Here is a 25,172-nt window from a genome sequence, read left to right on the forward strand (position 1 = left end):
CTCCACAAGTGGTCTCACTAGCAGCCTCTACAACTGAAGCAAAGCTCGCCTACATTTGTACGCACTTCCCCTTGCAATACATGATATCATTCCATTGGCTCAGTTATTAGCGCTGCTGTCTCACAGCACCAGGAATCTAGGTTCAATTCCACCCTCAGGTGACTGTGTGGAGTTTGCACATTTCTCCCTGTGTCTGTGTGGGTTTCCTCCCACAGTCCACAGAAAATTGCCTATAGTATTCATGGATGTGTCAGCTCAGTTTCGGTGGAGTGGCCATGCTAAATTGATCTATAGTATCCAGTGATGTCCAAGCTAGGTGGATTAGCCAAAATGTTTGTACTTTGTGCTGGTCTTTCATTCCCAAGGACAACACATTGCAACCATTTCAGTGTTTTCTTTATTATTCCCGCGCAAATGGATAATTTCCCGTCTTCTCACGTCATACTCCATTTACCATCTGTTTGCCAACTCGGATAAACTAACCATAACATCTTGCAGCCTCCTGATCTCATCGCAGCTTACTTTCGTGCCTGACTTGGTGTCATCAACAGATTTGACCACCAAGCCCTCTGTCCCTTCATCCAAGCCACGTTTATCTGTTGTAAACAGTTGAAGCTCCTTCACCAATCTGTATACTGCACCTCTCGGGACAAATTAACACCCTGAAAAGACCCATTGTGTATTACTCAGCCAAACTTCTATACATTTCCAATTTACTATCGACGACATTGAGAGCTTTAAATTTCCACAATCTTCTTTGGTGTGGCAGTCTCTCAAGTGCCTTCTGGAAATCCAAATATTGTACATCAACTGGTCCTCCTTGATCCACTGCACGTCTTACTTCCTATGAGAAATCCGGTGAGTAAGGTCAGACGTGATCTCCCTTTAACAAAACTATACTGACTTTTCTTCATTCTCTTCCACTTACTTAAATACCCTGCTATGAATTGTTTCATATTTCTAATGACAGATGGTAAGCTAACAGGCCTGTAACTTCCTACTCTCCATCTCCCTCCATTTTTGCATGAGGGAGTTACATTTGTGATATATGGAATCCCTACAGTATGGGAACAGGCCGTTCAGCCTATCTAGTCCTCACTGCCCCTCTGAACCCTTCCCACCCATTTCCCATACCTAAGCCCACACGTCCCTGGACACTGTGAGCAATTTAGCACGGCCAGGTCAACCAAACCTGCACATCTTAGGCCTGTGGGAGGAAACCCACAGGGAGAACACGCAAATTCCACACAGAGGCAGAATCAAAGCCAGGACCCTGTTACTGTGAGGCAGCAGTGCTAACCCCTGAGCTGCCATGCCACACCCCCCCCCCTCAATATTAGGGTCTTGCACAAATCAGGGAGTTTTTGGAAAATTAAAACCAATGCACCAATTATCTCCCTAGCTGCTGCTTATAATATCCGAGGATAAATTACATTTAGACCTGGGTACTTGTCAGTGTAAAGGTCCATCTGTTCTCTCTGTATCACTGCCATGGTGCTTGTTATTTTCCAGACTTTCTCCCTCCTGTCAATTTCTTCATTTATCATTCTTCCTGAGATGTCACTTAATTCCTCAGCACTAAAGACTGTTTGCAAATTCCCCTGCCAGTTGCTTAGTTTCCATCATTATGTCGGCAAATTCACATTCAGTAGGACCTAAGCTCACTTCAGTAAACCTGTTTAAAAATATTTCTGCAAAGTCTCACTTTCTTGCTTTTATATTTTGGGGCTTCTGAGTGCCAGCCACCACTCAGGACTGCCAACGGACACCAGGCAGTGAGACTTGCTGCTTGAATATGTCTGTGAGCCTCAGGTGGACAGAGGAAACGTTTCAGGGATAAACTCAAGCCCTCACTGGTGAAATGTGGCAGACCCAGGACTGTCCATAGGGGAGGAGGAGCATGCAGGAAAGTATCCACACGAGACAGCAGAGGGAGTGGGATGTTGCATCAACGTCCCACCCACCCCTTCCCGTGTGACCCCTGAGTGTAACAGAGCCTGTGGTAACTGCATCAATTGTATGGTCACCTGTAGGCTCACCCTGAGAGTGGGAGAAAGTGACATTCTCGTCTGTGAGGGACCCTGATGATAACGATGAGGTCTGCAGTCGTTTGAGCGAACAGATTCACTCATTAGTTTGCACAGATCTCAAGTAGAGTAGGCTAATAAATTTTCTTTATAATAAAATTGTACATGTGCCTTTTATTCAAGAGGAAGGGTCACTGGACCTGAAACGTTAACTCCGATTTCTCTCCACAGATGCTGCCAGCCCTGCTGAGTTTTTCCAGTGATTTCTGCTTTTGTTTAAGGTTTAATATATTGTGTTGAAACATTTCCATCCAGTAAGGAATATGCACATATTATTTCGCATCCTGCATGGGGAGTCGCTGTCTGAGACTGGGGCAGCACGGTGGTTCAGCGGTCAGCTGTACTGCCTCACAGCGCCAGAGACCCACATTCGATTCCACCCTCAGGCGACAACCTGTGTGGAGTTTGCACATTCTCTGTCACCCCCCCGCCGGCCAGTGTCTGTGGAGTTTTCCTCTGGGTGCTCCAGTTTCTTCCCACAGTCCAAAGATGTGCAGTTGGCCATGGGAAATGCAGATTGACAGGGGTAGGGTAGGGGGATGGGTCTGGGTGAGATGCACTTTGGAGGGTCAGTTGGAATCAATGGGCTGAATGGCCTGCTTCCACACTGTAGGGATCCTGTGCTGCCAATCAGCTCCTTAAGGAGAAAGAGTAGAAGGGGATATTGTTTACAGCAGAGTAAGAGTTGAAGAAAAGTGTCAGAGATGAAGATTTACTTTTAGACAGTGGGAGAGGAAAGAATGTAGTACAAGACAGTAGCGATTCAAGAAGGCAGCTCACCACCACCTTCTCAAGGGATAACTAGGGATGGGCAATCAACGCTGGGCCCAGCCAGTGATGCCAACAAATGAATTATTAAATAAAAGCTTTCCTCCTTTTTCTTACCCCCCCCCCTTTCTGCTGAGCATAAATTTCAGCACCTTCCATACAAAACCCCAGTTAGACCCCACTTGGAGGACTGTGAGCAGGTCTGGGCATCATGCCTTAGGAAGGTGAGATTTGGAGAGCCTTCACCATATTTATCTGGATTTCAGGGGTTATGTGGAGAGACAAGACCAGTTTTCTCTAGAATTTAGAAGATCAGGGGAGTGATGTGATTGAAGGCTTATTAATCCTATTAATAGGAAACGATAGGATGATGGCACAGTGGCTAGCTGTTCAAGCCCACCCTTGGGTGAGTGAGTTTATGGAGTTTATACATTCTCTCTCTATGTCTGTGTGTTTCCCCTCCGGGCACTCTGGTTTCCTCCCACACTCCAGAGCTGTACAGGCTACGGTGGATTGGCTGTGCTAAATCGCACTGTAGTGTCCAGGGATGTGCAGGCTCGGTGGGTTAGCCATGGGAAATGCAGCGTTACAGTGAGAGAGTAGGGACATGAAGTGGGGATTTGGGTGGGATGCTGTTCGGAGGGTCGTTGTGGACTCAATGGGCTGAACAGCCTGCTTCCACACTGTAGGGATCTAAGAGATAAAAGTAAACTATTTCCACCAGTTGGAGATTCTAGAACTCGGGGAATAGTCTAAAAATTAGGGCTGGACCATTCAGGAGAGATGTTAGGAAGCACCTCTACACACCTGGTGCGATAGAGGATTGGAACTCTCTTCCAGAGACAGCAGCTGCCGATGTTCCAGGGAAAACAGCCCCCAGCCTCTCCCTGTAGCTCAAACCCTCTAACAACCTTGTAAATGTTTTCTGAACCCTTTCAAGTTTCACAGCATCCTTCCTACAGCAGGGAGACCAGAATTACACAGTATTCCAAAAGTGGCCCTAACCAATGTTCTGTACAGCCCCAACATGGCCCCCCCAGCTCCCACACTCAACGCACTGTCCAATAACAGAAAGCGTACTTTTCTCATTGCCCTATTCTACCTGCAACTCCATCTTCAAGGAACTGTGAACCTGCACTCCAGGGCCTCTTTGTTCAGCGTCACACCCCAGCGCCTTACCATTGAGTCCTGCACGGATCTGTGTTGACACAGACTGGACTTGCCAAAGGGCTCTTTTGTACTGCATGACTGTATGACTTACTAATTTAAAAATCATTGCTCCGTGCACCTTCTCAAAACCATTAAAATAAATCTTGAAACACCGAGGGCCTAACACAGATCCTGACAAGATTACATTTGACACTTCCTGCAAATCAGACAATTTGGGCTTGGAGGGTTTGAGCATTAGGGAGGGGCTGTGGGGGCTATTTTCCCTGGAGTATTGGAGGCTGAGGGGTGACCTTACAGAGGTTTGTAAAATCATCTGGGGCATGGATAGGATGAATAGCCAAGGTCTTTTCCTCAGCTTAGGGGAGTTCAAAACTAGAGGACACAGGTTTAAGGTGAGAGGGGAAAAAAGAATGCAAAGTCTTAATGGAATCAAGAAATGGATTACAAACCCTTTCTTTTCTTGGCTTTTTAACTGAAGTGTTTGTTGCAATAAAGAGTTATTTTTATGTAACTTACAAAGGCTGGAGCGAACCTTCAAGGGTCACCGGACCCGAAACATTAACCCTGTTTTTTCCTTCACTGATGCTACCAGACCGGCTGAGCTTTTCCAGCAAATTTGCTTTTGTTCCTGATTTATAGCATCCGCAGTTCTTTTGGTTTTTATTAAAAATCCTTGATCTGTGAAAGCTCGACACCACCCACTCAGGCTGCTTCTATTGTTCCAACTTTACAAAAATAAAACCCAAGGTTTCAGGAATTACTTATCTTCTCACAGACAGCTCGGTGCCTGTTCCCCCAGTCTCTCTTTAAAAGAAAACAGGACAAAACACGCCTCTTAAAGCCATAGCATCACCTCGAAGTTTAACAATATCATTCCCCTCAGGTGATACAATTTCCACCCACCGTATGAACATCTAAACGCCTTCAGATCATTGTGCCTGCTACGGTAGTGTCAGCAGGTTGAATGACAAATTGAAAACTTGCCCATAGTGCTATGATCCCAACTTATGTTATTCCTGGACAGGCCAGATCCCAGGCTAAAATCCGGCTTGACAAAAACAAATATGGTCTTGGTATGCATTTCATTTAGCAACAAAACAAATTTACTGCATAAAAGAATAAGCTACAATAGAATAAACATAACTGTTCACATAAAACATGTTTAAAAATTTCACAGCATGTGGTAAATAACCTGAATAATCCCAAAAGGATCCCATTCCAGTATGCACGTATCGAATAGGAATTCATTTCTCCATCACACAAAGGGTTCACTTCAGCCAGTCTTGATAATAATCTGATAGAATCAAGGAAGAGCAATCGGACAAGCAACTTCAGAATTTTTTGGTGGACATGATGCGGAGGTGCCAGTATTGGACTGGGGTGGATAAAATCAGAGCTCACATGACATCAGGTTTATTCCTGTCCATACAGTTTTATTTAAAATCACAAGCTTTCGGAGCATTCGTCAGGTGAGCAATCTCATGCAGCGCTCCCAAAAGCTTGTGATTTTAAATAAACCTGTTGGAATAAAACTGTACAACCTGAAGGAGTCACGCCTGACACGTAGGAAGATGGTCGTGGTTGGTGGAGGCCAGTCATCTCAGCTCCAGGACATCTCTGCAAGAGTTCCTCAGAGGAGTGTCCTAGGCCCAGCCATCTTCAGCTGCTTCATCAATAACCTTCCCTCCAAATTAAGGTCAGAAGTGGGGACGTTCGCACTATTTGTGACTCCTCAGACATGGAAGCAGTCGTGTCCAAATGCAACAAGATCTGAGGCATCTGGCATGTCACATATATGGCACACAGATGCCAACAATGACCATCTGCAATGAGAGATAATCTAACCACCGCCTCTTGACATTCAATGGTATTACTATCATTGAATCCCCCACTATCAACATCCTGAGGGTTACCATTGACCAGAAACTCAACTGGACTCGCCACATAAACACAGTGGCTACAAGAGCAGGTCAGAGACTAGAAATACTGTGTAATGATATTACACTGTGTAATGCGTAATTGATCTCCTGACTCTCCAAAGCATGTCCATTATGTGCAAGGAATGAGTCAGGAGTGTGTTGGAGTACTCCCCACTTGCCTGGATGGGTGCAGCCCCAACAACATTCGAGAAGCTTGACACCATCCAGGGCACCACATCCACAAACATTCACTCCCTATGCCAACACTCAATAGTAGCACTGTGTATCATCTACAAGACGGACTTCAGAAATTCACCAAAGATCCTTAGACAGCAAATTCCAAACCCCCATACCACTTCTATCTAGAAGGACAGGAGAAAAGATACATGGCAACACTACCCCCAGCAAGTTCACCTCCAAGCCACTCACCATCTTGACTTGGAAATATGTCGCAATCCCTTCACTATCGCCTGGTCAAAATCTGGGAATTCTGTCCCTGAGGGCATTGTGGGTCAACCCACAGCACACAGGCTGCAGTGGTTCAAGAAGGCAGGCCACTACCCCTTCTCAAGGGGCAACCAGGGACAGTCAGTAAACACTGGCCAGACAGTGACATGCACCCCCCAGAAAATTAAAAATTAAATTTCAGTAAAGATTTCTGCAAACTGTCAAAGTGAAACCCAAAAGATTTTTTGTCAAGCTACTGGTGTTTTACCCAATCAGAAGGAAAAAAAACCAAACCTCTGACCTTCTAACTTGAAAGCTGAATAAGCAATTGTTTATTTTGTTTCCTTGTAAAACTCCGCAAATAAAAACAAAACTCCATTTTCCACCAGAAGTCTCTCTCGTGCCCAAGCCGCTTTTGCTTAGAAGTGACCATTGCTGCAGAAATATTTGCATGTCAATTATTGACTATCTTCAGACACACAGAAAACCCGTACGCCACTTGTTCAAAATACAAATTATTGATATAAATATATAGAGAAACCAAACACCTTACATCACAATACTTGAACATCGTCCTCTGTATGAACCAACTCCTGTCCCGATAAGGTTCGATGATTCAGTGGTTTCTCTCTCCAGCGAGTAGTTGAGGAATGGACTTTCTCTTCTCCGTGAACTCGTTTGAAGAGGAATAATGGAGTGAATCCCTTTCCAAGCTCAGAGCAGGTGAATGGTCAGTCCCCAGTGTGAACGCATTGGTGTCTCAGCAACTGGGATGACTGGGTGAATCCTTTCCCACACGCAGAGCAGTGGAACGGCTTCTCACCAGTGTGAACACGCTGGTGTCTCAGCAAGTTTGATGATGAAGTGAATCCCTTCCCACATGCGTTGCAGGTGAAGGGCCACTCCCCGGTGTGAATGAGCTGGTGCGTCAGCAGACTGGATGAGCGGGTGAAGCCCTTCCCGCACACGGAGCAGGTGAACGGCCTCTCCCCGGTGTGAGTCAACTGGTGCTGCTGCAGGTTGGCTAACCGACTGAATCCCTTCTGACACACGGAGCAGGTGTAGCGCCTCTCCCTGGTGTGAACTACCCGGTGGTTGCACAGGGCAGATGACGCATTGAATCCTTTGCCACACACAGAGCAGGTGAATGGTTTCTCCCCGGTGTGAATGCGCTGGTGTTTCTGCAGGTAGGACGGCTGACGGAATGCCTTCCCACACACCGAGCAGGTGAATGGTTTCTCCCCGGTGTGAATTCGCTGGTGCGTTACCATGTGGCACAAGTGAGTGAACCCCTCCCCACAGACGGGGCAGGTGAACGGCCTCTCTCCGGTGTGAACCCGGCGATGCATTTCTAGGGCAGACGGGACTCGGAATCCCTTCCCACAGTCACCACATTTCCACGGTTTCTCCATGCTGCTGCTGTCCTTGTGTTTCTCTATGTTCAAATTATAAGGTGAAACATTATTGACACTGGTATCATATCTATGGTATCTCCTCACTGTGGATCACACAATGCTTTCTAAGTCTGTGTAACCGGTTAAAGCTCTTTGTGAGTGCAAGAGAAGGCACTCACTCTGGCTTGTATGCTGGTGATTTTCCTGTCACGCTGATTGTTGAAAACGGAGGGCAGCAGACTTAACTATTCCTCCTCCTGGATTCCAAAGAAATGGCATTGTGAGGCGAGTAATATCCTGCAAAAGTAATTTACAAACGTTAGTACTGGAAACGGATGCAATAAATGATTTCAAAATTCAATTTGATGGGCACTTGATGGAAACAAACTTGCAATGCTATGTTCATGGGGAGGCGGTATGAATTGGCTTGTTCACAGAGAGTCAGCATTGACTCAAGTTTGCTGAATGCACTCCGACAGTGCTGGAACGCCTCTATGAACAGAAATATAAAGCATGACTACAGCGTGACATAACATGACTAGAAATAATAATAAATATGCCTTACCAGAAAAGCACCCTTTCAGCCAGACAAATAAATGCATCAAACTGAGGGAGTGAAGTGTGACAATACCTTTAAGAGAGACAGAGACCTGAACCAAGCTCTGCAGAGAATGCTCCCTCCCTTGGATTCAGTCCAGTCGCAATAAGTGAACAGTCTCTCCCTCCCGGGATGAGAAATGGAAAGGGGGAGACATTGCTCCCAGACGCTGCCCAGAGGATGCAGTTTCACTCCGAAACTCACAGAGCCACTTCCGCGTTGTGACGCCACAATGGGGGGGGGGGGGGGGGCGGGGCGGAGAGAGGGCCCGCGCTGCGCCTGCTCCGGAAGGGAGGGCCCGCACTGCGCCTGCGCTGCCGTCTTTGCACCGTCTTTTTTTTCCGCTTCAGGTCGCGCAGTTTGACTTGAGACGAAGCACAGGCATGGACAGTTGCACCAAAGGAAGGATGCACCCGCATTTGCTTTGAAAATGTTCCTTATGTTGTCGTACACCCAGCCAGCCCATGGGAGTCAATGCCAAGTCTTTGGCCTCTGCAGGAGAGCGGGTGTGGGGTGTAGCAGACCACCCCCTCCCCAGAGACATGAAGGCACCTCGGCTGGGTGCATGGCTGGATTTAGAGGAGCACTGGAGGACCTTGACTGGAGACTTTTTGTTTTGCCATTAAAAATAAATCCACAAACAGAAATTGCTGCAAACGCCAAGCAGGTCTGGCGGCGCCTGTGGGGAGAAATCAGAGTTAACGTTTCGGGTCCGGCCTCTGTTCTTCAGAGCTGATGTCAGCTTTTGTGCTCCTGAGATGCTGCTTGGCCTGCTGTGTTCATCCAGCTTCACTCTTTGTTATCTTGGATTTCTCAGCATCTGCAGTTCCCATTATCTCTGACAGCTAGAAAAATGTTGGTTTTTAATTCCGAAGATAGAGTCGGGGAAGGAGTGTGAGAGAGAGGGGAGCAGTTGGACAATGGAATTGATAATGATCAGCCTGGGAGAATGATTAGTTATCAGTGGATAATTAATGGCTAACAATGGGTTGTGTGGAATAGCAAACCATGTGAGAATAAATAAAATGCCTGGTGTGTGGGGATTGGGAAAAGGAGGGGACATGATGTCTCAAGCCCTCAACTTGAACTTGATATGAATCCAGAAGGCTGTAGGGTTCCCCAGTGGAAAATGAAGTGTTGTTTTTCCAGCTTGCAGTGAACTGTGCTGGAGCACTACCACAAGCCCAACGCAAACATTTCGGCCCAACTCCCATGCAACAAGCCTTGTTATCACATGATCTGCTGTTACACACAACACATTCCCCATTCATAGGTATTCATCCTCCCAGCCAGATCATTATGCACTTCTATAAGAGTGACCCTCTTTGAGGTGGAGGAGTTTGTTTAAGTGAATCGAGCAGTTTATTACAAGCAGTTACCAGTAAATGCAGGGAAAGGAATTCTAGGTAGACACGCAGGAATACCAAACTCTGATTCATGAGCACAAGTTATAGCTTTTCATACACAGAAATAAACAACTTATCTAGCGATCATCAGCACTGTGTCTTTAACCGCAATGCCACCCCCCCACCACCAAATTCTGGTCTGGTCACTCCCTGGGGCATATCATGCACTCTCTTGTTAGTTTGATAATTTAATCAGAGTTTTAAGGTTTAATCAGCTATCTACTTTGTCAGCTATTCACGTCCTGTATAATCTTGTCAATCATCTAATGGTGAGGATGCATGATCCTGTGATCTAACTGAAATGTCACAGAGGTCTTGGTCATTTCATAGCAAACCACATTGTTCCACTAAGTAAGCCTTGCTTAAGCATTTTCGGTCACTATTTCTACTATACTTGTGAATGTGTGTGTGTGTATGGGGGGGACGGGGAAACACTCTTCCCTTTCACCTTTTTTGTCCGTCCAACTATTCTTCTCACTCTTTGGGCTGTATTTCCACCTATCGTTTACTACCCCCCCCCCCCCCCCCCCAGTCTTCTACTTGCAACCCAACTTTTGCCTAGCCTTTTTTCTGTTGAAGGCTCTAGGCCCGAAACGTCAGCTTTTGTGCTCCCGAGATGCTGCTTGTCCTGCTGTGTTCATCCAGCTCCACACTTTGTTATCTTGGATTCTCCAGCATCTGCAGTTCCCATTATCTCTTTGCCTAGCTACTATTCAGTTGAGGGTCACTGAGTCCAAAAATGCCGATTTCCCTCCACTGATGCTGCCAGATCTGCTGAGCCTTTCCAGCAATTTCTGGTTTTGTTTCTGATTTCTAACACGTGCAGTTCTTTCGGTTTTTATAAATCCAAACACCTCATCTCGATCCATAAAAACAAGCCTTCTGTTTTTAAAAGCAAAACAAGCTTTATTGTGTTATCATGAAGTCTTCACATTTGACATCTTTTGAGAACCTGACTTTTTAATGATTGTGATGAAATTCATCTATCTTAAGTTCAGCGCAGACATGTGGAATTTTTTTTTGAAAAGAGAAATGAATACACATTGGATGTGTTTTTTTTAAAACGAGGCATGACATGTTTCAGCTCATTGCACAATTTGTTTCCAAAAGATCACTGCTCTTAGATTTGTGGCCTTTCCATTTCAGCAGTGTTTTTGCAGAGAGATGGAAGTTTCATTTTTCAGTTGAGGGGAAAAGGCTGCTCGGCTCTTGTGTTTCTGAAGCGCCTTTGTCGTGAATCCAGCATGATATGTCTCATTTTCTCTTGAACAACAAACAGAAGACTCTCAATGCATTGTTTCCTGGACAAGCTGTGCGCACCAGACCCCAGACACAACAGCATGTCTTATGACCAGCCTATGACAGCCAGAATAGCAGATCAACAATGAACTGAACCATCCACATTTTACCCTTTCACGAGACCTTCAAGTTCTCACCATTAGTGGCCATAGGTAATTTATCCCTCCAAACGTAAATATCAATTTTTGATTTCCTTCATCTAGTGTGTATGCGTGCGTGTGCCTCGAGTTAAGTAAATGATTGGTGTTTTAGGCATTTCAGAATGCTGAAGTGACAACTTTTATTTTATGACACTGTATTGATTAATTAAAGCAGACTGATTGATGTTTGATTGCCCTAGGGCCACCAGACGGGCCAAATTAGGAACTCAGTGAAACTATTAAGTTTATGTTGTGATCCAGGAAGCAGTGGGGCGAGAGAAAAACAATCAGTAAATTCCTCTTGTGTCAGTCATAATTGTATATATACACAAAAAATTACACAAACCAATCACTATTATATTAATATATATATTTAGAAATAACATTATGTCTTTTGGTTTAATTCTTACTACATCTAAGGTTTCTCTGATAAAGGGGTTCTAAGTCCCCAGGCAGAAATTTTCTCAGCTCCAGCTATTCTCAAAAGGTGAAATCTCCGTTTACCGTCTCTTCCCTACTGATACACATTGTAACGAGTTCAAGCTAAGCTGCTAGCTGCTCTCTTTTGCAAGAAGGCATGCTACACCCTATTGTAGTATCTTTCATTCGCTTCAAAGCTGGCAAATCATGATGCTTGTCCCTCATAAGATTCAAACTGATGTTGGGTTTCTCTCAACTTCTGCATGGTCGCTAATGATGTTTGTGTTGTACTGACTGTGCTAATAGCGCAGGTCTAACAGTCATATTTCGGTTAACTTGTCTTTGTGAGCTGCAGACACCATAAATCGCAACCAAAACCATTTTCTCAGCAAACACACTGATAACCTGAAACCAGAATACCTTCCTAAAGTCTCCGTGATGACGTAATATTCACTGGTGTTAAAACAAAACACACTTTGCAAAATAAGGGTCGATATGATTTCGTGCTAGCCTAGTTTTGTATCGACTTTCTCAAACAAATCAAAACATCTCTGAATTCTGTCCTCAGTGGATTTGGGCACCAGCCAAAAGTTCCTTGTCCAATCAAAACTGGGAATGTAATTCTATTTGCTGACTGAATTATTTCCTCTGGCATAACTTAAGTTCTTTTTTAGCTGGTTCCCTGCTTTTTGATATCCTTCTATCTTGAAACTCACTCTCTTTCCTGATTTAGTTCGTTTCTTGTTAACTTCGCTCTCTAACGTTCAAGTATTGGTTTTCTCATTTCTCTTTTACCAGCCCTTTCAAATCTGAATTCCCATTTTTTTCTGCTTTCTCCTTCTCTTTCTCCTTTCCTGTGGAACGTGACTGCAAGTTAGTGTGTCCTGGAGTCCAACCAGTCACTGCCAACCATAATCCCAAACTAAACTAGTCCCACCTGCCTGCTCCAGGCCCATATCCCTCCAAACCTTTCCCATTCATGTATCTATCTAAATATATTTTAAACACTGTGACTGTACCTGGATCCACCACTTCTTCAGGAAGTTCATTCCACACAAAAATCATCCTCCGCTTAAAACAAATTTCCACTCGCGTGGTTTTTTTAAAAAATCTCTCCCCTCTCCTTAAAAAATTACCCCGTAGTCTTGAAATCCCATCTGAGGGAAAAGACACCATTAACCCTAATTATACCCCTCATGATTTTATAAACCTCGATATTATCACCTCTCAACCTGCTACGCTCCAGTGTAAAAATGTCCCAGCTCATCCAGACTTTATAACTCAAACCTGCCATACCTGGCAACATCCTGGTTAATCTCCTCTGAACCCTCTCTAGTTTAATAATATCCTTCCTGCAACTGAGCAACCAGAACTAGATAGTACTCACAGAAGGGGCTTCAACAATGTCGTGTACAACCTCAAAATGATGTCCCGACTAATACATTCGAAAAGTATTTCATTTGCAACTGAATCCTAGCCAACTCAAGCTGCTTTCCACTTCCAGATGGCCTTCCTCTAATCCCAAATGCTGTGCTATTCCGTCCACTATTTGATTTATTCGTTCCAGCTTTCGAATCCAACTCCAACCCATCTGCCAATTCTACTGACTTTGAAATAAAAGAGAACAGCTTGATATTGCAAGGGGCAGCAACAATGAAATCAGAATATCCCAGAGTGTGGACAATTACTGGAAGATAGTGCGCAGATGTAGTAGACATATCAGACAGCAGGAAACGGAAGATTCAAAGAATGATTTTTTACCCTTTGGTAAACTGACCGGTAATGAAGGAAAAGCGGACTGAGTCTGTGATTAATTTGCAGTAAAGCACACAAGACTCCCAAAGTTGGTGGGAATCCCCACATTGTTTCAGCTTGTAATTGAAAACCCTCTTGGGTAATGGTCAATAAACCTTCAAGAGAGGACTGGGGCCACCTTCAGGTCAAATTGCAGAGGTCAGGGGTCAGAATTGCACCTTTTGACCAACCAGGACACGACATGTCATTCAGTGAGAGTTAAGTGGAAAGTTAGGCATTTAAGTGATAATGCAATACAATTCCGAGACTGGGTTAACCTTCAACTGCTTTCAGGGGGCTCCAAATGAGTCTATCGCACTTAACGGTAGTAAGGTTGTATTTTAAAAGTTGTTTGGTCTCCTGAACAACCAGGTTTAGACATTGAATTAGAAGGTAGAAGATGTGGTACGTACCAAAGTCAGTGATAGGTAGGTTGTCCAAGCAGGACAGGGTGAATAACTGTTGTTTTGTGTACAGAATTTTAGCATTTAATTTTAACTCCAAGGAGAGCCTTTGAGCTGCTCCCATCATGCACAGAACTAAACTACTTACATCCTGGACTTGGGCTGTCGAAGCTGTTATTTTACACAGTGTCCTCTTAGCCTTTCAACTTGACATTGTCGCAAAGCCCACAGGGGCAGAACTTCCCTCTCCAGCAAGTCTGAATCATCGAAAAAGGGAAATCCACTATCAAATCCTGTCGCTTCAAACCGTGCCAAGATCTCAGCACCACTCTGCCCCTGAGTTGGTAACAAACCTTTCCCAAACCGTTTGAATTCAAATAGAAAGTTGAGCACCCAGCGATCGACTGAGGAATCTGCTTCATACATTGTCACATTTTTAGACAGAACAAAACTTGACCACAATCGAAAAGTTAAACTATATCACCACCACAACCGTAACACAAATAACATGTACAGGCCTACATGAAAACTCTTGTTTTCTTACGAGTTCCCACCAACTTTAATTGAAGATTGGAGGCTCATTTACTACCTGGGACCAAGTCATAAGCATGCCACAGCTCTCCAGAATTCAACTGAATCCTTCTCGGTATCCCTCATGTTTTTAAGGAGATCTTCCCATTAGCTTTGGCTAAATGACCCTCACATTTCCTTTGTGATGTCAAAATTTTAGGCTCATCAGTTCAAGCATAGGGCCCCATCCGTTTCTTTTTAAGCTCAGGTGTCTCCTTCACTATCTCACTATCCTTCAAATATCAACTCTGACTTTTAAAGGTAATTATCCAGATTTGTTTCAACTGCACTTACTTGGAGTTTGGTTTCCAATGTCTCAAACAAGTATTGTCTGTCTATCTATATTTACAAAAATTCCAAAGCCAAACTAGATATTATTGTATTAAAATCTACAAATTATGACTCTTCACACATGACAGCAGGGTGATGGTGAGATGAATGCATCCCTGTGTCTCCTCTGTGCATTTAGTTAACAATTAAATGCCTCGTAGCATTCCCCAACATGACAAAAGGAATTCAATGCCTAGAAGTATCACACGGGATGCCTAGCACAGCTGCCTCACAGTGCCAGGTTCGATTCCAACCTCAGGCGACTGTCCGCATGGAGTTTGCACATTCACCTGGAGTCTGCATAGAATTTCCTCCAAGCGCTCTGCAAGTGAGGTGGATTGCCCTGTAACATTCATGGTGAGGTGGGCGAGCCATGGGAAACGCAGGGTTAAAGGGATAGGGCTGGGCGAGATGGTGAGTTGGTGGGGGCTTGATGGGCCGAACGGCCTGCTTCCACATTGTAGGGATTCTAAGTGCGAGGTGACAGGGGGAGGCAGCGAAAACACTTAATGAGACAGTTCTAAAGAGGGAGCAGATTCACAGGGAGCGTGGACAAGATGGGTGGGTGTTCATGTGCAAAGCCTGGACCTAAAGACAGAAATTAGCCTTGGAGTATAGGACGTCGAAGGAGGGGCAAAGAATTGATGGTTAAAGTTTTGAGCAGGAGAGACAGAGGGATAGATTCAAGGAAGAACATTTTTAGCCAGCCAGTGGCAGTAAACTGGAACTCACTGTCGATAATGGTGTGGAAGCAGAGAAGAATTCACTGGAAATTTGGGTGGGCAACAGGAATAGCAACTCAGAGATAGTAAGAACTGCAGATGCTGGAGTCAGAAACAACGCAGTGTGGGAGCTGGATGAACACAGGAGGCCAGGCAGCATCAGAGGAGTTTCGGGTCAGGACACTTCTCCAGTAAATAATAGCAACTGACTGGTTGGCTCTACAGAGAGAGAGAGAGAGAGAGACAGAGCGCGCCTTCCTTCCCCAGGAGTGTCACGGGTCTGAATCATTAACTCTGATTTTTTTTTTTCTTCACTGATGCTGCCAGACCTGCTGAGCTTTTCCAGCAACTTGTTCCTGATTTACAACATCTTCTGGTTTTCCCACGGCTACTCACCCTATTCACGCCCCTCATGATTTTATAAATCTCTGTAAGGTCACCCCTCAGCCTCTGATGCTCCAGGGAAAATAGCCCCAGCCTCTTCAGCCTCTCCATGTAGCTCAAATCCTGCAGCCCTGGTGATACCCTCGTAAACCTTCTCTGCACCCTTTCAAGCTTCACAACATCGTTCATAGAGCGAGGGGATTCGAAATGAAAAGATCGAGGGTGGGTTGATGATAAGCTATAACTGAACCTCCTGTGCTTTAGGTCTACAATATGGAAAGGTCCATCTGTAATGGTAATACAAACACTATTTACCATCCAGGGTTAAATAAATGCACTTCCTCAGCTTCGGAGGATCATTTCAGTGGAAAATGTGCAGTCCCGGGGCTCAAAAGGCATTAGCCTCACTGGAAGCGAAGTGGGCCAGAGCAGCCAGTCCAGCAGGGCGAAGAGGAAAAAAAAACACATACTAAACCCTCCTGACCCCTTCCACTTCACCTACTGCCAGAACAAACGTGGTGGCTCAGTCTTAGATGCGATTCAGAGTGGCAGAATAGCTGAAGCCGTCCCCGCTGATCACTTGTGTCCCCGCTGGTGTCTCAGCAAATGTTGCGACTGGGCGAAGCCCTTCCCGCACACAGAGCAGGTGAACGGCTTCTCCCCGGTGTGAACCCGGTGGTGCGTCCTCAGATTGGTCAACCGAGTGAAGCCCTTCCCGCACACCGAGCAGATGAATGACCTCTCCCCGGTGTGAAGTCGCTGGTGTGACAGCAGGTTGGACGAGTCACTGAAGCCCTTCCCACACTCGGAGCAGGTGAACGGCCTCTCCCCGGTGTGGACCCGCTGGTGTATCTGAAGGCCAGATGAATGAGGGAATCCCTTACCGCACACGAGACAAGTGAATGCCCCTTCCCCGGTGTGAACCTGCTGGTGCCTCAGCAGGGTGGACGAGTGAGGGAACCCCTTCCCGCACACAGAGCAGGTGAACGGCCTCTCCCCGGTGTGGACCCGCTGGTGGGTCAGCAGGTTGGACGACTGCGTGAAACTCTTCCCGCACACCGAGCAGGTGAATGGCCTCTCCCCGGTGTGGACCCGCTGGTGCGAGAACAGGTTAGAGGACTGTGTGAACCCTTTCCCGCACGTAGAGCAGGTGAATGGCCTCTCCCCGGTGTGAACGCGCTGGTGTTTCAGCAGGCTGGACGAGTCACTGAAGGCCTTCCCACACTCAGAGCAGCTGAACGGCCTCTCGCCATTGTGAAGCCGCTGGTGCGACAGCAGGTGGGACGACTGAGCGAATTCTTTCCCGCACTCGGAGCAGGTGAACGGCCTCTCCCCGGTGTGAAATCGCTGGTGGGTCAGCAGGATGGATAACCGAGTGAATCCTTTCCCACAAACCGAGCAGCTGAACGGCCTCTCTCCGGTGTGAATGCGACGATGAATCTCCAACACAGATGGGGAGCGGAATCCCTTTCCGCAATCGCCACATTTCCACGGTTTCTCCATGGTGCCTGTTTCCTTGGGTTATCCCCTAAGATTATTTTTCCCGCCCACAGTTAGTGCACTGGAACACCCTCACTCAGGTGAGAATCTCTAGTCTTTTCTGGTGATAATAACACTGAAAACCTTTTGAAGCAGACAAAACCGACGAAGAATTTTCCTTACGGATTCAAGGAGTGACGTTACTCCTCTCCCATGAATCAAGGGACTCTTGTCAGGCCTTCATGTGATATTTTGGCTTGCGATTTCAGGCAGCAATGCCTCTCCTTCTAATATCCTGTAAAAAAGAGATTACAAAAGTCATTGCTGCAAGTGCAGGACAGAAATTCAGAACAAATCATTACGGTTGGAGATAGCAAGCTCAGCAGATGCTGGGGTCAGAGATCACTCAGTACGGAGCTGGAAGAACACAGCAGGCCGGGCAGCATCAGGGGAGCCCATTCTAGTTTCTGTGCAACTTCTCTCTCATTCCTTAAAAGCTGCAAATCTCTATCCTACACACTACTCTTTACTCCTCACTCTGTTGCTTCTAATATTCAACCCCCACCATTGTCTAGAAGGGGCTGATTCCCTAAAAGCTGTAAATTTCCATCCCACACCCTTCTCCCTCCATTTTGACTCTGCTATACCTGATATGCCACTCTCCCCATTCTCCTAAAGGATCTGATTGATGCTCAATGGCAGATCCACACTCACCTCTTCCTGGGCACAGGGATCTCAACTCCAAGACAAACAAGCAGCTACCCTCACTGCCGCTACTGCGCATGTGCCGGTCACGTGGATTGGGGACCGCGCTTTGATTGGACGGAGAGCCACCAGCGTGCGCGCGGGCGGAATTCCAGCTATTCCCATTGGCCACCGGCGCCGAACGTCACGGGGTCAAGGAAAATACCGGCGCTGCTACGTTTTCCACGTCCCGGCCTGAACATGTGATCGGGGAGACTTGGCCAATGGAAATCCCTGGAGGACCGGAACGAGTCTGGTCCTCCTGCTAATCAGAGCCCGCCGTTGTTTAATGCGGAAGTTGGGCTGTGAGCTCCTGAAGCTGCCTATTGCTGCCCAGCAAAGCTGCTGCTGCTCTCTCTCTGAATGAAGTTTGAGCTTCACCCCGCTCCAGGCTGCAGCCTCCTCCTCTGTGCAACATCTGTGAGTATAACACTCTCTTTTCTCACCCACACCCTTTCCCGTTTCTTCTCTCAATCTGGGGTTGAACTGTTGCTTTGTAGTAACTGGAGGGAATCTCTCTCTCTCTCTCTCACTCAATGCTTTTAGAAGGATCAGATAGTTTCGTTCTCGCAATGACTGAGGCTAGCTTTCAACGTCAGACTTTTTAAAAAAAATTGAATTCAAATTCTGTAACTTTTTAAAATGGTGTTTGGACCCATGTCGCGAGATTATTTATAAAAAACCGAAAGAACTGCAGATGCTATACATCAGGAACAAAAACAAAAGAACTCAGCAGGTCTGGCAGCATTTCTAAGGGAAGGTCACTGGACTCGAAACTGATTTTTGTTTTTTTCACAGATGCTGCCAGATTTGCTGAGTTTTTCCAGCAACCTCTGATCATTTGTCCAGAGCGTCTGCATTACTACTCAAGTATTGTTAGTATGCTGCTGACTCCTCTGGTCAGTATTTAACCTGACAGTTAGGTAATATTGGACAGGGGTATGTGTTTATTTATGGTTGTGTAAATTTTGTTTATAATTATTTCTAATTATGTTGTAGAGTACTGTAGCCACGTGATACATTTCCAATCATAGTCATTACAGAACAGGAGAAGACCATTTCAATCCATGCTGACTCTATGGACCTATCCAATCAGACTCATTTCCCCCCTTATCCACTGAGACCCGTAAGTTTATTTCTCTAAAGGGCCCATCTGATTTCATTTAGATATTGATCATCTCCACTTCCATCCTTGGAGAGAGCAAGTTCTAGGTTATTACCACTTGTTGCCTGAGTAAAGTTCTTCCTCTAATTCCCTCCCACTTCCACATCCTGGTCTGTCAATATGCATAGAGCTATGCAGGTAATCAGGTTAGCAGTCTGCATGAGCATTTACTTTTAAGACCATAAGACAGAGAAGCAGAAATTAGGCCATTCAGCCCATCGAGTCTGCTCTGCCATTCAATCATGGCTGATGAGTTTCTCAACCCCATTCTCCTGCTTTGTCCCCATAACCCTTGATCCCCTTGATAGTCAAGAACCTATCTATCTCAGTACTCAGTGACCTGGCCTCCGCAGCCTTCTGTGGCAGTGAATTCCATAGATTCACCACTCTCTAGCTGAAGAAGTTACTCCTTATCTCCGTTGTAAATGCCAAACATAGGCGTGTAAGCATGGATCTGCCAAATGAGTCAGGAATCAGAAGAACGGGGAGGGTGTGTATCAGCAGGGGGAAAGGGTGTGTGACGGAGGTTTACAGTTTTTGGGGAATGAATGGTCCGTGAAGTTTATATGTTAAACTCTGAAGTTCTATCTGGTACTGAAATTGATTACTTTATCATTTACAGGATTTTAAGGGGAAGATTTACACACAAATCTCAACCAGAGTTTTGCCGACCTGCAAGTTACAAAACTTGGGGATACAAAAGTCTTGCCATTCAGAGCAGGGTGGGATTGTGTGTCTAAGGGATTTCAACTAATCATTGAACCTGGAGAGACCTCAGGCAGCCCGCGCCATCGAGAAACCATGGAAATGTGGGGAATGTGGGAAGGGCTTTCGAGTCCCATCGGAGCTTGAGATTCATCGGCGCAGTCACACCGGAGAGAGGCCGTTCTCCTGCTCTGTGTGTGGGAAGAGATTTATTGCATCCTCCAACCTGTTGATGCACCAGCGAATTCACACCAGCGAAAGGCCATTCACCTGCTCCGAGTGTGGGAAAGGATTCAGAAGGTCTTCCAGCCTGTTGACGCACCAGCAAGTTCACACCAGGGAGAGGCTGTACACTTGCGCTGCGTGTGGGAAGGGATTCACTCAGTTATCCAACCTCCTGTCACACCAGCGGGTTCACACGGGGGAGAGGCCATTCTCTTGCCCTGTGTGTCAGAAAGGTTTCACTCGGTCATCCAACCTGTTAGCCCACCAGCGACTTCACAACGGAGAGAGTCTGCTTCCCTGCTCCGAACCTGCCAAGGGCTTGGCTGGGTCGTCCCAGCTGCAGGCGCGTTGTCGAGTTCACACTGGGAAGAGGTCGTTTGCTTGCTCCGTGTGCGGGAAGGGATTCACCCGGTCGTCCAAACTGCTGAGACACCAGCGGGTTCACACCGGGGAGAGGCCTTTCGCCTGCCCTGGCTGCGGGAAGGGCTTCACCCAGCTGTGCCACCTGCAGACGCACCAGCGCGTTCACACCGGGGAGAGGCCATTCGCTTGCTCTGAGTGTGGGAAGGGCTTCACGCAGCTGTCCCACCTGCAGACGCACCAGCGCGTTCACACCGGGGAGAGGCCATTCACTTGCTCCGAGTGCGGGAAGAGCTTCAGTCGATTGTCGAACCTACGGGCACATCAGCAGGTCCACAAGTAATTGCACGGAGTGGAATTCTGCTGTGAATCACATCCAGGACTGAACCGTGTTCACTGAGAGCGCGGAAGGGACGAAGGGTCACTTTCTGCTGGACCGGCTACACTCACCCACTTTTCTTCCAGCGGGGCTGATTTTTTTTTTAGCCTGGGACTTCACATTGATGCTGAAATGAGAAGCTGAGGTAGTGCATTAATGTAATCCTGGATGATAAATAGTGTTTGTCCTACCACTACAAGTTGATCTAAGATCGGTACGTTAGTCTGTGCTCCGCTGAGTCTCCAGCACATCGGATAAAATCATGAGGGGTATAGATAAGATGAATGGCAGGAGTCTTTTACCTAGGGTGGGGGCGTTTCAAGACTTTGAAACGCGTGCTTTTAAGCTGAGAGGAGAATTATTTTAAAATAATACACTAGGGACAATTTTTTTTTACTCGTAGGGTGGTTCGTTTGTGAAATGAACGTCCAGATAAGAGGTGAACGCGAGCACAGTTACAATATTTAAAAGGCATTTAGATAAGTGTGTGAATAAGAAGTGTTTGGGGGGTCACGTGCCAAGCGCACGCGGGTGGGACGAGTTTAGTTTGGGTTTAGGGTTGGCATGGACTAGTCGGACTGAAGGGTCTGTTTCCATGCTGTAGGACTCTCAGAACCAGGCCAGTCAGCACAATTGTTCTGTCTCAATGTTTACGCTCTGTCTGAACTTCCACGTACCCCTCTTCTTCTCCCCCGTCAGCATGTCCTTCTTTTCTTCTTTTCCCTCAGGTCTGCATTCAGCTTCCCCATAAATGCATTCCTGCTGTTTGCCTCAACCATTTGCTGTGGGAACGAGTTCCAATTCTGTTTTTCTGTGAAGAGGTGGATCTCTGCCGAGCATTTAAAATAAAGATCAAACGCGTTCACACCTGAAATTTTAAGGCATTGTTTGAGGCGGCACGGTGGCTCAGTGGTTAGCACTGCAGCCTCACAGCGCCAGGGACCCAGGTTCGATTCCAGCCTCAGGTGCCTGTCTGTGTGGAGTTTGCACATTCTCCCTGTGTCTGCGTGGGTTCCCTCCGGGTGCTCCGGTTTCCTCCCACAGTCCAAAGATGTGCAGCCTGGGTGGATCGGCCATGCTAAATTGCCCGCAGTATTCAGGGGTGTGTGGGTTACAGGGGGATGGGTCTGGGTGGGATGCTTCAAGGGACAGTGTGGACTTGCTGGGCCGAAGGGCCTGTTTCCACACTGTAGGGAATCTAATCTAATTGTTTCTTAGGTTACTTAGCAATGAAGGTTCAAATAGAAATCATAAGACCATGAGACGTAGGAGCGGAAATTAGGCCATTCAGCCCATCGAGTCAACTCTGCCGTTCAATCATGGCTGTTAAGTTTCTTCATCCCTTTCTCCAGCTTTCTCCCTTGACGATCAAGAACCTGTCTATCTCCGTTTTAAAGATACTCAATGGCCTGGCCTCCCCTGCCTCCTGTGGCAATGAATTCCACAGATACACCACTCTCTGGCTTGACCCATTCTAAAAGGGCCTTCCCTTTACTCTAATGCAGTGCCTCTGGTGTCCCAATGGCCACTCTGTCCAGGCCGTTCAGTATTCTGTAAGTTTCAGTTAGATTCCACCCCCCCCCCCCTCCCCGAACCACTTCATTCATCTAAACTCCATTAAGTATAGATCCAGAGTCCTCAAACGATCCTCATGTTAAGCCGCTCATTCCTTGGACCATTCCTGTGAACTTCCTCTGGACCAGTGACTCGGGCCAGTACAGGTATAGGGCCCAAAATTGCTTGCAATACCCTAGACGTGGTCTGACCAGAGCTTCGTAAAACCTCAGAAGTACGTCCCTGCTTTTATATTCTTGTCCTTTCGAAATAAATGCCAACTTTGTGTTTGCCTTCCTAACTACCGACTGCACGTTTACGTTAAGAGAATCCTGGGGAAGGATACCAAAGTCCCTTTGCACTTCAGATTCCTGAATTTTCTCGCCCATTTGGAAAATAGTCTATGCCTGTATTCTTCCTACCAAAGTGCATGACCTCACACTTTCCTGCATTGCATTCCATCAGTGCCAGTGTTACTGGAGTTCTGATGCATGTTTTTACATTTGACTTGTGTTTTTATATTGTGTGTGTGTGTGTGTTTTACAGAGGTGGAAGTGTGGCTTTACATTAAATTTTCAGGCTGTGAAGTGTTTGTTTGCATGGATTTTAATGAGGTGCTTCATCTTTTGAATGACAAGTTCAGTGTATTCGGAGGGAGAACGGGAGAAGAAACCATCTGCTGATGGCAATCACAGGGGCAGCACGGTGGCTCAGTGGTTAGCGCTGCCGCCTCACAGTGCCGGGGACCTGGGTTCGATTCCACCCTCGGGTGACTGTGTGTCGAGTTTGCAAATTCTCCCAGTGTCTGCGTGGGTTTGCTCTGGTTCCCTCCCGCAGTCCAAAGGGGTGCAGGCTGGGGTGGATAGGCCATTGCTGAGTTATCATGTAGCGTCCGACGGTGTGCAGGCTTGGATGGGTTAGTCACGGAAAATGCACGGGTCCAGAGATAGGTCTGGGCGGGATGCTCTTTGGAGGGTCAGCGTGGACTTGATGGGCTGAATGGCCTGTTTCCACGCTGCAGTGATTCTATGACGATGAAAGATTGAAACTTTCAGAAGTAGTCAGGCAATGTGCAGAGAAAAGGTAGGGCCATGACATTAACAGCAGCTGTAGTGCTGATAATGTAGTGGTCCTGGGCTGAAATGAGGCCCTGAATGGCTTTAAAGTGAGCACAGTAGAAATTCTGGAAGCACAATGCTGTCGAAAAGACAACTTTAAACAAAATATGTTCTAATGGTCAGGAGTGTTGCTGAACAAAGAGACCTTGGAGTGCAGGTTCATTGTTCCTTGAAAGTGGAGTCCCAGGTAGACAGGGTAGTGAAGAGGGTGTGTGGTACGTTCTCCTTTACTGATCAGTGCGTTGAGTACAGGAGCTGGGAGGTCGTATTGCGGCTGTACAGGACATTGGTTAGGGCCACTTTTGGAATACTGTGTTCAATTCTGGCCTCCCTGCTGTAGGGAGGATGTTGTGAAACTTCAAAGGGTTCACAAAAAGATGTTGTCGGGTTTGAGTTATAGGAAAAGTCTGAATAGGCTGTGGATATTCTCCCCGGAGCGATGGAGGCTGAGAGGTTACCTTGTAGAGGTTTATAAAATCATGAGGGCCAGAGATGGCGTGAACAGCTAAGGGCTTTTTCCTACGGTGGGGGAGTCCAAAACTAGAGGGGTAGGGGTTTAAGCTGAGAAGGGAAAGATTTTAAAAACGGACCTGAGGGGAAAGATTTTTTCACACAGAGGGTGGTGCATGTATGGAATGAGCTGCCAGAGGAAGTGGTGGAGGCTGGTAGATTACAGCATTTAAAAGGCATCTGGATGGGGACATGAATAGGAAGGGTTTATAGGGAAACGGGCCAAATGCTGGCAAATGGGACTAGATTAATTTAGGACAGCTGGTTGGCGTGGATGAGTTGGACCGAAGGATCTGTTTCTATGCTATATAACTATATTACTCTATGATTCTCAGTTGTCAGTCAGTGAGCTAAGCTATCAGCTTATTTAAGGCTGTCATGATCATTGTGGTCAACCACAGCATCCACAAGGTGAGCTACAAATCTACTCCGAAACCTTCGAGGTGTCATGACCAGTTGCACAGCGGGAGGGAAGCAGGTGGAATCTGCCATCCTTCCACGGTCTGGCCCACATGTGACTCCAGACCCACAGGAATGTGGTTGACTCTTAAGTGCTCTCTGTGCAATTTGAGTTTGGCAATAAAGGCTGGCTCAGCCGTTGACACTAATAGAAAGGAACGGCCAGAAAGCAGCAACAAGTGAATGCAGAACTTTGCTGTGAAGAAACCAGTTACAGTCATGCCAGCTGCATGTGGAGCATGGCCCTGGGGACATGGTGACCCTCCACTGTTGGTTGAGAGTCCAGAGTCTGTTGAGGATAAATGGGGTGCAATATTCTTTTTGATATTTGCAATAAGACCATTTCAAGTAATTATTTAGTGTAATATAGTTTGTATTTCTTTTTCCTTTTGTGTAATAGACTTCCTTTTTTTTGCCATTAAAAGGACATTAGCAGCTTCTTGCGAAGACGCTCAGTGACTGACCACCACAGGAACCTCTGAGACCATCATTTTTTAAACCAGATTTGCTCTCGGATCAGCCATATACAGTATTACAGCAAGGGGAGGTGATGGCCCAGTTATCGCTGGACTGTTAATCCAGAGACCCAGGTAATGTTCTGGGGACCCAGGTTCGAATCCCG

At 46.5% G+C, this 25,172-nt stretch overlaps 2 protein-coding genes and 1 pseudogene across 3 annotated transcripts in view; 1 reads left to right on the forward strand and 2 right to left on the reverse strand.

Moving 5' to 3' along the window:
- Nucleotides 1–25,172, forward strand: part of LOC125449010 (zinc finger protein 850-like) — a 37,809-nt gene that overhangs the window by 3,786 nt on the left and 8,851 nt on the right. Inside the window, exon 2 of the mRNA XM_048524563.2 lies at nt 20,108–20,869. Coding sequence (XP_048380520.2) covers nt 20,108–20,869 — 762 coding nt within the window. The remainder of the gene's footprint in view (nt 1–20,107; nt 20,870–25,172) is intronic.
- Nucleotides 6,701–8,587, reverse strand: LOC125449023 (zinc finger protein 239-like; annotated as a pseudogene).
- Nucleotides 10,648–25,172, reverse strand: part of LOC125449009 (zinc finger protein 16-like) — a 114,492-nt gene continuing 99,967 nt past the window's right edge. The window contains exons 1-2 of one of the 2 annotated variants that reach the window (XM_048524559.2): nt 18,046–18,108; nt 10,648–17,626 (exon numbers count right to left, since the gene is read on the reverse strand). In XM_048524559.2, the coding sequence (XP_048380516.1) occupies nt 16,429–17,355 (927 nt within the window). In that variant the 5' untranslated portion in view covers nt 17,356–17,626; nt 18,046–18,108 and the 3' untranslated portion in view covers nt 10,648–16,428. Of the gene's footprint in view, nt 17,627–18,045; nt 18,109–25,172 lie in introns of those variants that run through there. The other variant, XM_048524560.2, reaches the window with a different exon arrangement.

Source organism: Stegostoma tigrinum, chromosome 43 (assembly GCF_030684315.1).
Source record: "Stegostoma tigrinum isolate sSteTig4 chromosome 43, sSteTig4.hap1, whole genome shotgun sequence".
Classification (NCBI taxonomy): Eukaryota; Metazoa; Chordata; class Chondrichthyes; order Orectolobiformes; family Stegostomatidae; genus Stegostoma; species Stegostoma tigrinum.